This window comes from Chiloscyllium plagiosum, unplaced genomic scaffold (assembly GCF_037043375.1).
Source record: "Chiloscyllium plagiosum isolate Xiang-an unplaced genomic scaffold, Cpla_swu_hap1 HiC_scaffold_16, whole genome shotgun sequence".
In the NCBI taxonomy this organism is placed as follows: domain Eukaryota; kingdom Metazoa; phylum Chordata; class Chondrichthyes; order Orectolobiformes; family Hemiscylliidae; genus Chiloscyllium; species Chiloscyllium plagiosum.
The window spans coordinates 46720391-46734159 of record NW_028270154.1 but is presented as its reverse complement, the minus strand read 5'-3'; the positions used below and the strand labels follow the sequence as shown (position 1 = coordinate 46734159).

The following is a 13769-nucleotide window of genomic DNA, read 5'->3' as shown; positions in this document are numbered from 1 at the left end:
TTCCCAAACTTCGTGGGAAGGGTGGAAACAAGCCAGAGGAACCAGGTGAGGAACAATGATTTATTTGGAAGTACAAGAACATTTGAGATAAATGATGCAGTGTTAATGAAGAATTTTAGTTAATGGAACAAATTAAGTTCCAGTAGTCGTTGCAGCCAGAACATAGCCAGTGTTCTTCAAAAGTAGCGTACAAGACAAAAATGTTTAAAAACCATTTTGTCCACTTGCATGGAAAAGAGCCATCCCAAGAACCAATGTTATGCCTTGATTCAGTGGTACTGTGGGTTGCCTGGGGAATGAAATGTCAGATCAGCCAGTAACAGTCCAGACTGCTGTCTCACTGGAAACAATGGAAACAGGGTGGTGAAACAATGACACGAGGCATAAGTCCTTGTTGAATCCAATAGTGACTATTTCATTGGAAGAACTTCAGTCAGTTAAGCAAGAAAGAAGTCATCTGACAAAGTTATTGATGGACTAATGTTACTACTACTGCTTACAAAATACCTTGAAAGAACTATAACAAACACTAAATTTGACAAACAGGCAGAAAACTAGCCACCAGGATACATGAACATCAACCAGCCACAAAATGATATGACCCACTCTCACTAATATCCTTACATACAGATGAGGAAGGACACCACTTTGACTGGGACAACAAATCCATCCTAGGACGAGCCAAACAGAGACACACACGAGAATTCCTAGAAGCATGGCATTCCAACCTGAACTCTATCAACAAACACATTGACTTGGATCCCATTTACCACACCCTGAGAAAAAGAACAGGAAATGACATCACCACAGGAAATGGTGTCACCACAAGAAATGACATTACCAACCCAAAGAAACCTAAATGCTTAAATAGAAAGTGGACCATACCACCAGTGCTTTATCTGGAAGCTCACTGATGATGTTACCTAGTATGGTGACGAAACATCTGAAAACAGACTTTCCAGATCAGCAGCTAACCTACATCCAGAACCTCAAGCTGAGCTACAAATTTTCTCAAAACGCACTACTGCTTTGGTAACTTTGTAATTTTATAATTCTGATGTGTTATAAGGGACTTTAAGAAATGGAAGAAAATAATAGTTGGTCCTTTTAAGGATGTGATCTGAGGGATAGGTCATGAGATTTGCTAGTTCAATCAGGTACAGAGTGGTGAATCCTCTGAAACTTGTGGGGACTTGCACAGCAGTGGAATTGGATATCTTGGTATGTAGGAATATATAATATACCCTGTAAATATGTGTTATTAAGTGTGTGCATGCACGTGTTTGTGTTTGCTCATGGAACATTCTCTTCCCAGGTAAACTGTGACTATAAAGCACATCCATGAACAAGTTCAAGGCCATAATTTTTGGCCTTGGAAGATATACAGTCTCCTTCAGATTACCTTTGAAGAGTGAGGTATCTCACAAGTTTGAGCAACAGGTGAAGCTAGCTGTTTCAAAATGCTGATCTGCAACAGCAACATGAGTGTTGTTTGCCCCCTAGCCCAGATGCTGCTGTCAAGCTAAGAAGACTTTGCCTATCACCTGAATGGAAGTGTGAGATGTGAATTTCAATCCTGAAATGCAACAACGATTAGCAGATCATATGTAACAGGATAGACTTATGGCCATTCAGAGTAAACAAAGTACTGACGACATCCAACTAACCAACACTCGAAAAACTCTGAGCATGATATTCAACATTAAATGTGTGTCTGTGATTGAATACATTTGCTAAATAATCTATGTGTGCAAAGAATTATACTGACCAACTATTTTAAACTTGTCAGTCAGTTTCAGAGATTATTGCACTTGCATGTATCAGAAGTTACAGTTATTAATATACAGGGCTATATTCTTTGTAATCAGAGAGAGCATGTACACACTTTGTGCCTGTTTCATTTCAATAAAATAGGTGTTTATTTTTTCTCTGATTCATTTCTTGATCTGTCTGAATCAATCTGTGCTGTTTAAAATTTAATCAAAACCTAGCAGTTAACTTTCAGTCGTAACTATCTGGTCCATTCAAAACAGAGTCCACCTGTCAAGCAATCAACATTTTTCTCTACTATAATATAATTTTTTTCCACCTTACATTGATATTTCTTGCAAATTGTCCTGTTGAGTGCCAGACAAAAATCTTGAACAAAATTGTAATAAGTTGCATTAATTGTCAAACAAATAATCAGTTCATATTATTTCTGCTTTTAAGCGAGGTTTCCGCTTTCGTTATGGATGTGAAGGACCATCTCACGGTGGCTTGCCAGGAGTCTCAAGTGAAAAGAACAAGAAAACATATCCAACAGTGAAGGTACTTTTGTTTACCAAACGATGACTATGACCTATCAAGCTTACATTAATCTTCAAACTATTTAAAGATTTGTTTTTTAAGATAATTTATACATTTCCACTGTAAAATAAAATTATAAAGTACTATAAAAGCTAAATGAGCAAAGAAATTTTAAAATGTTTGGCAATAAATCGACACTGAAATGATTTTGACCCTTATTAGAGAATAAGTACTCCTGTCCCTTCAGATTACACAAAAAAAACTCTCAAAAAATGGTTGAGGTACCTCCTAGCAATTCTTTAAAAGCTGGGGATCGTATTGTTCACTGCCTTGAATAAATGATTGGAACACACTCACGCATCATCCTCCATTTCTAATTTAACATTCTAAAGAAAGTCTTACAACTGTGTCCAATTTTCCAGTACTAATGTATATTTCTTGTTTCAGATGTTAGTGCTGGGTGTTCATCGCCTGTATTAAAAGTGCATTTTTGGGTTTTGAGCATCACAGAACAGTTGCTAATCTCAAATGTCAGGCATCCCTTGAACAGAATGATCTGTCATTGGAAATTGCCCCACGGGCTGTTTATTCTAAATGGAATCCCAATGGAATTGTTCCCAATGGAATCTTTCATACCTTTGATGAGTATTTTAAATACGTAGTAGACACATGTGGGCCAAATGAATTTATGATATGTATTTTCATGATGGTGTAGCAAATATGCTGACTGTTATGTACTTTTGGAACAATCAAGACTAGTTCATAACTTGTACTAATAAAATTACTGTAGATTTCACAGCAGACAAATAGTTTTATTGAAATATAGTAAGGCATTTCTACATTGGGTATCAGTCTAATATTGTTACACGCACTTAATAAGTTTGTCAATATCTATGTCGTGAGGAGACTTGGAAACATATTGAAACAAAAAAACTTGCAGTACATCAATTCTGTTGTATCAGTGTAATATACACAGGACAGAGATATATGAAAAATACCTGTTGGGTCTCTGATTATTTCATCACCTGCCATGCAATTTTTTTTGACAGGAAAATACATGCTTTCTCATTCACACGCTTAGATTAGAATCCAAACCAGTTGACAGGCTGGAGGGGTGGTCACTGGCTAAGTGTTGCAGGGGGTTCAGAAGAAAGGGCAGGGAGTAGTTCTCAGTGGGCTGCTCCTTCCTAATGCTAGGTCTCTTGATCATCCACTGAATGCTGATCAGTGAGAGACAACCCCATTCCTGGGAACAAGTTGTAAGCAAATACAGCAGGGAGGAAGAAGCCCTTAAATAGAAATATGTTGCCCTCTTAATAGCCCGAATTGGCCCTGGTTCGGAAAGCCACCCTCAAGAACTCCCACCTAGGACTTAATTGAACTAGGGCAGGAAGACAATGATCCACAACCAATACCTCCCATTCAATTAAATGCTGTTGACTCCAAACTCAACTCAGGAGAAGCTTTCACCCTTACTTTCAATATTTACTTGTCCAATTATAGGATAAATGAAAAATACTGCAGATGCTGGAAATTAGAAATTAAAACAAAGTGCTGAAAATGCTCAGTAAGTCTGGTGGCATCAATGGAGAGAGAAACATGAGTCAAACATGACTTTTTCTGAACTGAAGAAAGGGAGAAATATGATGGAATTTATACTGTAGATAGGGAGGAAGAGGAAGGAAGTACAACAAGGAAGGTCTGAGATAGGAAAAACATAAATTGGCCATAGTTCTGGAGGGTCACAGGGCTGCTCTGTCATCACAGAGAGATGCCTAATAGTGGTTTAATCTGAAGGTACTATGCCTCAGGCAAGGGGAGAGGTTGAGAATGGGAGTCCTTCAATGGTAGCCTCAGCTAATGTAGGATTGAATCCACACTGTTGTCATCACTCTGCATTGCAAATCAGCCATCCAGCCAACAGAGCTAACTGTGTTAGAGATTTTAAAAAAAACTGCAGATGCTGGAACCCGAAGTAGACAGGAAGGAGGCTGGAAGAACACAGCAAGCCAGGCAGCATCAGAAGATGGAGAAGTCAACATTTCAGGTGTAACCCTTCTTCAGGACTTGGGGTGGGTGTAAGGGTGGTGGGGCAGGGTGGTGAAGTGGGGATAAGTGAAGACAGGCAGAGGGTACAATTGGTTGGCAAATGGGAGGATTGAATCTGGTTGGTGGCAGGGAGGGGGAGGGGCTGGGAAGGGAATCAGGGGATGGGGAGGGGGGTTATTTGAAATTGGAGAATTCAATGTTGAGCCCGCTGGGCTGTAGGCTGCCCGGTCAGAAGATGAGATGTTGTTCCTCCAATTTGCAGTTTTGTTTGTTGTGGCAATGGAGGAGACCAAGGATGGTCATGTCAGAAAGGGAGTGGGAAGGGGAATTAAAATGGGCAATGACTAGGAGGTCTGGTCAGCCCCTGTGTGCTTGAGTAAGATGTTCATGCAAGGACTGTTCCCTTTGACAGTCCTTGGTTTGCGCCACTCTCCAAACCAACCAACCCGAAACCCCAGGTACCTTCCCCTGCTGGTACAACAGCCCCCTCACCTCCATCCAGGGCCCCAAACAGTCCTTCCAGCTGAGACAGAGGTTCACCTGCCTCTCTTCCAACCTAGTTTACTGCATCAGGTGCTCCAGGTGTGGTCTACTTTACTTCGGAGAGATCAAACATAAACCAAACTAAACGGAACAATTAGCTGAGCATCTCAGCCCAGCCTGCAGGGGCCGACCGGACTCCCAGTCACTGCCCATTTTAATTCCCCTTCCCACTCTCTTTCCGACATGACCATCCTTGGCATCCTAAATTGCCACAATGAACAAATCCACAAATTGGAGGAAGAACACCTCACCTTCCACGTGGGCAGCCTACAGCCTGGAGGACTCAACATTGAGTTCTCTAATTTCAAATAACCTCCTTTCCCATCCCCAACTCCTTTCCCAGCCCCTTCCCCTCCATTCCACTCCTTCTTGCCACCACCTGGATTCATTCCTCCCATTGACCAACCATGTCGTACCCTCTGCTTGTCATCACCTATCTCCACTTCATCACCCTGTCCCCACCATCCCCTTTGTCTGCAGCTCCCCCCATACTCCCACCCCCAGACCCGAAGTAGAAGTCCACCTGAAACGTTGATTTCTTCACCTCCTGCCTAGCTTGCTGTGTTCTTCCAGCCTCCTGCCTGTCTACTAACAGAGCGAACTGACCTGGGATAAGATGGAGGGTACGTAGATTAAATGACAAAGATATCATGGAACAAAGGGAATGGGAGTGGTAATAGTTATAGCAATGAAGCAAAGCATTGGTCCAAAGCATTGTTCTCTCTGTAAGCAAAAATGTGAAAACAAGATATAGACTGACACTCAGCAAGAAGCTAATCAATATAGAAGACAGTGTCTATGAAGTTATTGAACGGAATTTTGACCATAGGGTTCACTATATTTTTTTCTTTTTTTTTTGCAATTTTCTTAAGGGATAGTGTTTGATTTTAGGGAGTTGCTTTTTCATTCTCATTAACTGATTTATTAGGTGATACTGACATATAGCAGAAACCTTCCATATATGCGTTGATGTATAAGGTATCTGGACTGTCACAGGTGCAGAATTAGAATAATTTAACAATATTCTCAGTATCTCCAATCAATATAAATCATTAATTTACTGGATACCTTGGTATTTGAATTGGTACAAAACACAATTTAACAAATGTTTTCTCAAAGCAACTGACACACTTCTACATATGAAAGGTCATCATCCTAAAACGCTCCTGCAGACTACTGAAATTATAACCAGGCAGTTACTACCCTATTTACTACATTTTGTCTCTTAATCTCTTAGTTATGTTTAAAAATTTACATTATTCATTACAGTAGGCTCCACACACATCCCTGCTTTCCTCTGTCCTATGATGCCACCTTGGATCTAACAAAAGGGAACTTCTGGATCCAACAAAAGACCTTCGTCCTTAGCAGAAGGCTGCCGCATCAAAAGACTCTGCCTTTTGGCCACTGGTAGCTCTTGGTGCAACAACAACTCCTGCCCCAACTCTCATTTCACCAAGTCACAGTATATCTCTCCAGTGCAGTACCAATAATTGGGCCCAACTCCCTGGTCCCACCTCTGTTTTTTAAGCACTAGTGCAGAAGATTGTAGAGTACCTAATCAAAGTATGAGGTGCTGTTCCTCGAGCTTGTGTTGAGCTTCACTGGAACAATGCAGCAGGCCTAGGACAGAAATATGAGCATAAGAGTAAGATGGTAAATTTAAAACAGGAAGGCCAGTGTCAGATTTACAGACTCGAATTGGTAGTGTTCCGTGAATACAGTCAACGGAATCAAAAGAAATATGAGTGATTAGCTTTTTCACTTGAAAGGAGTGTGTTTGGGGTCTTAGACAATGAAGAAGCAGGAGCTAAATACGAAGTGTTACACCTCTTAATTTTCCAATTTTTGGTAACTGTCTGACCTGAGTTTTGGGGCGTCAGCATAATGGGAGTAGAAGAGAGATTGGATGAGATCAATTTGAAGTCCATTGTACTTTTAATATCGTTATTGTAACTGATGTTTAATTACAACATGTAATTATTAGAGGTCATGTTCTTTGATTGTGGGGTAGATCAATGCTTTTGTTTTAAACTATAATTCTTGCAGATTAATTAATTGAATGTGTATCTTTGGTTTTGGATTCTAAACAAAATTAAATACATGAATGGTCTCTACTAATGAGGTTCTGTTCATGCAAGACCTGCAGCCTTTTCCCTTCTAGGTGCAAGAGGTTGAAGTTGTTGGAGGGAATCCTGAGGGACAGGATTAACATGTATTTGGAAGTCAAGGACTGATTAGAGATAGTCAACATGGTTTTGTGTGTGGAAAATCATGCCTCACTAACTTGATTGAGTTTTTTGACAAAGTAACAAAGAGGATTAATGAGAGTAGAGCAGTAGACATGATCTATATAGACTTCAGTAAGGCATTTGACAAGGTTCCTCATTGTAAACTGGTTAAGAAGATTAGATCACATAGAATACAGGGAGAACTAGCCATTTGGATACAGAATCAGTGCAGGGTTCAATGCTTTTTGTCATTTACATAAATGATTTGGATATGAACATAGGAGGTATAGTTAGTAAGTTTGCAGATGACACTAAAATTGGAGGTGTTGTCAACAGCGAAGAAGGTTACCTCAGAATATAACAGGATCTTGATCAGATGGACCAATGGGCTGAGGAGTTTAACTTTGATAAATGTGAAGTACTGCATTTTGGAAAGGCAAATCTGGGCAGGACTTATACGCCTAATGGTAAGGTCCTGGGGAGCGTTGCTAAACAAAGAGACCTTGGAGTTCAGGTTCAAAGTTCCTTGAAAGTGGAGTCCCAGGTAGATAGGCTAGTGAAGAAGATGTTTTATATACTTTATTGGTCAAAGCTTTGAATATAGGAGTTTGGAGGTCATGTTCTGGCTGTTCAGGACATTGGTTAGACCACTTTTGGAATATTGTGTTAATTCTGGTTTCCCTCTTATTGGAAGGATGTTGTGAAACTTGAAATGGTTCAGAAAAGATTTACAAGCATATTGCCAGGGTTGAAGGATTTGTGCTATTGGAAGAGGCTAAATAGGCTGGGGCTGTTTTCCCTGCAGCTTCGGAGTTTAAGGGGTGACCTTATAGAGGCTTATAAAGCCACAAAGGGCATGGATAGGGTGAATAAACAAGATCTTTTCCCTGGGGTGGTGGAGTCCAGAACTAGAGGGCATAAGTTTAAGATGAAAGGGGAAAAATCTAAAAGGGACTTTTTGTGTCATCTGTAAACTTATTAACTTTTCCTTACTTGCCAATCACACCTTTTGAATGGCTTCTGTCAGGCGCATTCTGGCATTGAAATCACCAAAGAAAATCAGATCATCTCCCCTTTGTAACTTAGGGCCTTGAGTAATCAAGACTTGAATCAAACTCCTCTCTGGCCTCATCCATTGCTTCTATGAATTGGGTACATGCATAATGATGGTGGCATACTGATTTTGAACAAGGATGAGCCTCAGTTTTACCTTTCCAGAATAAAGTTTATGCACTCCCTTGTTATTTGAGTAGATCTTGTCCTGACCATAGTGTCTTACTGAGGGTAACAATGTCAGTGCCATAGTGCTTAAGTTCCTGGGCTAAGATAGCAGCGTGATAGTCAAGTATGTCACTGTTAGACTGTCCATGAGGATTCTGCTATTCCAGGCACGAGACATTATTTTCAGGAAGTGAACGATTCCTATACATGAATTATTTTGCTTTCTTTCACTCAAGAAAATATTGTGATTGGCTGTGTATTTCTATAATAAAAATAGTTAACTATCTTTTAATTGGACAGGTGTAGCTTTGTGCAAAGTGAACTTGAACCTTTATTGTGATCAGTACTGGATAGAGAATGGAAAGTTAACTGGGCGCAAGCCTTGGATCACCATTAAAAGTCTTAACAGATAATGGAGGTGAATTTGTGAATAACAAATTTTGTGATATGTAAGAATTTAAATGTTATAGTAGTAATACGTTCTGCTGCAGCACGTTGATTCAATATCAGTTTGTGAGTGAATCCACTCAATAATTGATGAAATATTACTCAAAATATGAGCAAATCAGGTAAACTGTAGATTACAAATGGCACTGCCAAATGCAGTACATGCCAGAAAATCTCTTACAGATAATTGGGAGTATCGTCAATTCCTATTAGTATACAACTAGAATTCAAAACTGCCGTCACTATTGTATGATAATCCTCCAGCACTACAGGGAGCAACTCTTTACTCTCCTTTCTCCATCCTTTGACATGTGCTACATGCTGATAGAAAAGCATTCATCAAAGCTGAAGTGTCAGAAATGTTAAGAGAGAATTGAGACATTATACCAGACCATCAAGGAGAGATTTCAGTTCTGGTAAAAAGGATTTATTGTAAGGCAGAGGGACACAGAGAACAGAAAGTGCCAGGAACATTTATTGGCTGTGACAGAAAATGGTTAATAATACAACTTGGGAATTAGACTTTTAAAATGGATGCTCTGTGAGACATGGGGTAATTTGGGAATTTTACTTATGAAATTCATTATGAAATATGACATAAAGTAAGCTGGGTGGGCAAACTATGAGGAGAATGCAGAATTGCTTCAGTGATGAAGCAATTTTGGGCTGCATGGTGACTCAGTGGTTAGAACTGTTGCCTCACAACACCAGGGACCTGGGTTCAATTCCAGCCTTGGGTGACTGTGTGGGAGTTTGCACGTTCTACTGTGTCTGTGTGGGTTTCCTTCAGGTGCTCCGGTTTCCTCCCACAATCCAAAGCTGTGCAGGTTAGGTGAATTGGCTGTGCTAAATTGTCCATGGTGTTCAGGGATGTATAGGTTAGGTGCATGAATCATGGGTAAATATAGGGGAATGAGTCTGGGTGGGATATTCTTCGAAGAGTCAGTGTGGGCTTATAGGGCTGAAGGGCCTGTTTCCACACAGTAGGGATTCTAATTCTAATGAGTGGGAAAATGCACAATAGATGAACTGTAATGTGGATAAATGCAATATTACCATTTTAATATCAAAAACAGGAATGAAGATTATTATCCAAATGGCAATAGAATGTGAAAGGGGATGGTGCAATGAGATCTGGATGTCCTTGTACACCAATAGTATGTTGGCCTTCAGAACAAAAAGATTGGAGTACAGGGGCAAGGATGTCTTACTGCAATTGTACAGGGTTTTGCTAAGGCAATACCTGGAGTACTGTTCATAATTTTGGTCTCCTTATCTGAGGAAAGATGTTCTGGTTATGGTGGGAGTTGAACAAAAGTTTATCAAACTGATCATGGGAATAGCATGACTGATGTATGAAGAGAGATTGGATCAGTTAAGAATATATTCACTGGAGTTTAGAAGGGTGAGGTGGGTGAGATGGGGATCTCATAGAAAGCTATAAAATTTTAACAGGACTCAACACAGTAAACACAGTAAGGGTGTTCCAGATGAATGAAGAGTACAGAATTAGGTTTCATAGTCTAAGGATACAGAGTGGGCCATTTAGAACTTGGGTGAGGAGAAATTTCTTCCCACAGACAATGTGGAATTCTCTGCCACAGAAAGGGATTAAAGGCAACATATTGAATGTTTTCAACAAGGGGTTAGATATAGTTCTTAGGGCTAAAGGGATCAGAGGGTATGGGATGAAAGAGAGAAGAGGGTACTGAGTTGGATGATTAACTGTAATCTTATTGAATGGCAGAGCAGACTCGGAAGGGCCGACAGACCTACTCAACCATGCAGTACAGAATAGTCGCCTTGACCCATAGTGTCTGCATTGACCAAAAAAAACACTAAATCTAAAACATTTCACTTTCTAGCACTTGGCTCATTGCCTTCAAGTGCTCATCCAAGTACTTTTAAAGGTTGGTCAGGTTTTCCACGTCAAGTAACCTACATTTCTGTGTAAAGGGAACAGACAGTGTATTCCAGATTCCAGCTCTCTGGGTGAAAAAGAAGTTTCCTCAATCTCCTCTAAAATTCCTACCTTGCACCTTAAAAGTCTGGACCCTTGTTATTCACCCTTTAACTAAGGGGAACAGCTGCTTTATATCTACTCTGCCCATATCTCTCACAACCGTATCAAGTCAGGTCCCCTCTTAGTCTTCTCTGGTCTAACACTTACCAGGCTCTTTTCATTGCTAAACTATTCCATCCCAGGCAACATTCTTGGAAATCTTCTCTGCATCATCTCCAATGCAATCACATCCTTCCTACAGTGCAGCGACCAGATCTAGACATAGCCTGCCAGCTCCCACATAACCTCCCTGCTTTTATAATCTATGCCTCCATTGATAAAGGCACATGTCCCAAATACCTTGACTAGCTTATTAATCTGTTCTGTCAACTTCAAGGATCTGTGGACAAACATCGCAAAATCTTTCTGTTCCTCTGAGCTTCCTGGTGACCTGCCATTCATTGAGTACTCCCTTATCTTATACTTCTTCCAAAGTGCATCACTACACATGGCACAGTATTAAACTTCATTTGCCACTGATTTGTCTCTCTGAACGTTTCATCAATACCTGCAAATTGTCCATGAATTTTAAATTGCCATACTAATGGAACTCTGAATTTAAATATTTTATTTAGACATCCTGAAAAGGAAACAGTATGTCACATTCAAATTGTTAAATCCCCCATTGCCTATTGTTGGACTGGTGGGGAAATCTTGACAGTCTATCAGTAAAATACTAAGTTACTGAGAAAATATTCAACATAAATAGCAAAAGGAAAATTCAGAAAATAATCATATACAAAGAGAGGTAACAAGCCACTTATAATACTTTAACAAATTATGGTGGTTTGAAAAGGAGAGCACAACATGTATGTGGGATCATCGGTCTCTATATGCATGTCCTATATTTTAACTTTAACAATGATGCTTTCAATGGATGTGTTGAGGTTTGTAATGATAATTCAGAAATGAGAACCCCTGGTGAACTTACGTTGTTATATATATATTTTTTCATGGCACATTAAATAATGTTCTATGAATGAAGAAAAATGCAAACTAACATTTTGAGGGGTATATTACATTTTGGTAGAGAAACAAGTGGTAATAGGTTTGTTGCACTGCATTCGAGAACTGCTGCAGTCCATGTAACACATAGTCAAATGGTGTTGGTTTGAAAAATTATCGGTCAATTTAAGGATCATGAATTCCAACTTACCACTGTACAGGTCAACATTTATTGTCAGTCCTAATTCCTTTAGGGTGGTTGTGTAAGCTACCTTCTTCAACAGCAGTTATACCCACTGTGCTAGTAATGAAAGAATTCCAGAATTTTGATTAAATGACAAAGAAGAACCAGCAATGTAGCTCCAAGCAAAAGCAGTACGTGATTTAAGGGGAATTTGCAGTGAGTAGTGTTCCCTTGCACCAGCTGCCCTTGTCCATCTAGATGATTAGGATTGTAGGTGATTGTGAAGGAGCAGCGCTCCGAAAGCTAATGTCTCCAAATAAACCTGTTGGACTATAATCTGGCGTTGTGTGATTTTTAACTTTTCCTGCTTTATTATTGAACTTATTGAATGTCAGTGGAGCTACACTCATCCAGGCATACTTCTGACTTGTGACTCGTAGATGTTGCATAGGCTTTGGGTACTCAGATAGAGAGCTACTCACTGCAGAATTTCCAGCCTCTGACCTGATCTTGCAGCCACAGGCATTATGTGGTTGGTCCAGTTCAGTGTCTGATGATTGATAATCACTGGCATGGTGACAGTGAAGGTAATGCCATTGAATCTCATGTGGTGATGGCTATATTCTCTCTTGTTGGAGATGGTCATTGTCTGGCATTTGTGTGGCACAAAATTGATATATTTCACATTTTGCCTGGTCCTAACTATTTTAAGTATTTCCCTCAAATGTTTTGTCAATTTGGATTTGAACTAGTTGGTTCTACAGAAACAAAGATGTTTTCTTGTGAATATAGCTTATTAACTGTTCTGTCTTACAGTTCCTCCTGGACACCAGTCCCATATGTTCCCCATTTATATGTAGCCAGTAAATTAACTAATTACATCATAATTGCCTACTTAACTATTAGCTGTATTAACTGATCCTGCTCTTAGAGTCATAGAGTTGTAGAGATGTCCAATACGGAAACCGACCCTTCAATTCAACTCATCCATGCTAACCAGATATCCTAACCTAATCTAGTCCCATTTGCCAGCACATATCCCATTCCCATTCATGTACCCATCCAGATGCCTTTCAAATGTTGTAATTGTACCAACTTCCACCACTTCCTGTAGTAGCTCATTTCATACATGCAGCATCCCCTGCATGGAAATATTGCCCCTATTATATCTTTCCTATCTCACACTAAACCTACGCCCTCTAGTTCTGGACTCCTCCACCCCAGGGAAAAGACCTTGTCTATTTATCCTATCCGTATCCCTCATGGCTTTATAAACCTGTATAAGGTCATGCCTCAGCCTCCAACACTCCAGGGAAAACAGCCCAACCTATTCAGCCTCTCCCTATAGCTCAAATCCTCCAACCCTGGCAACATCTTTGTAAAACTTTTCCGAACCCTTTTAAGTTTCACAACGTCCTTCCAAAAGGAAGGAGACCAGAAATGCACACAATATTCCAAAAGTGGCCTAACCAATGTCCGCTAAGCCATAACATGACCTCCCAACTCCTATACTCAAAGCACTGACCAATAAAGAAAAGCATACCAAACGTCTACTTCACTATCCTATGCAGCTGCAACTTTACTTTCAAGGAACTATTAACCTGCACTCGAAGATCTCTTTGTTCAGCAACACTCCCTAGGATTTTACCATTAAGTGTATAAGTCCTGCTCTAATTTGCTCTTCCAAAATGCAGCACCTCACATTTATCTAAATTAAAATCCATCTGTCACTCCTCAGCCCATTGGCCCACCTAATCAAGATCCAATTATAATCTGAGGTAATCTCCTTCACTGTCCA

The 13769-nt window shown here is 39.9% G+C and overlaps 1 protein-coding gene across 5 annotated transcripts in view; it reads left to right on the top strand.

Annotated features, from left to right (window-relative positions):
- LOC122556673 (nuclear factor NF-kappa-B p105 subunit-like) overlaps positions 1-13769 on the top strand; it is a 150546-nt gene that overhangs the window by 90251 nt on the left and 46526 nt on the right. For 3 of the 5 annotated variants that reach the window (XM_043703693.2, XM_087995361.1, XM_087995362.1), the window contains exons 4-5: positions 2212-2310; positions 4250-4336. In XM_043703693.2, coding sequence (XP_043559628.2) covers positions 2212-2310; positions 4250-4336 — 186 coding nt within the window. The remainder of the gene's footprint in view (positions 1-2211; positions 2311-4249; positions 4337-13769) is intronic. The other 2 variants (XM_087995360.1, XM_087995363.1) reach the window with 1 other exon arrangement.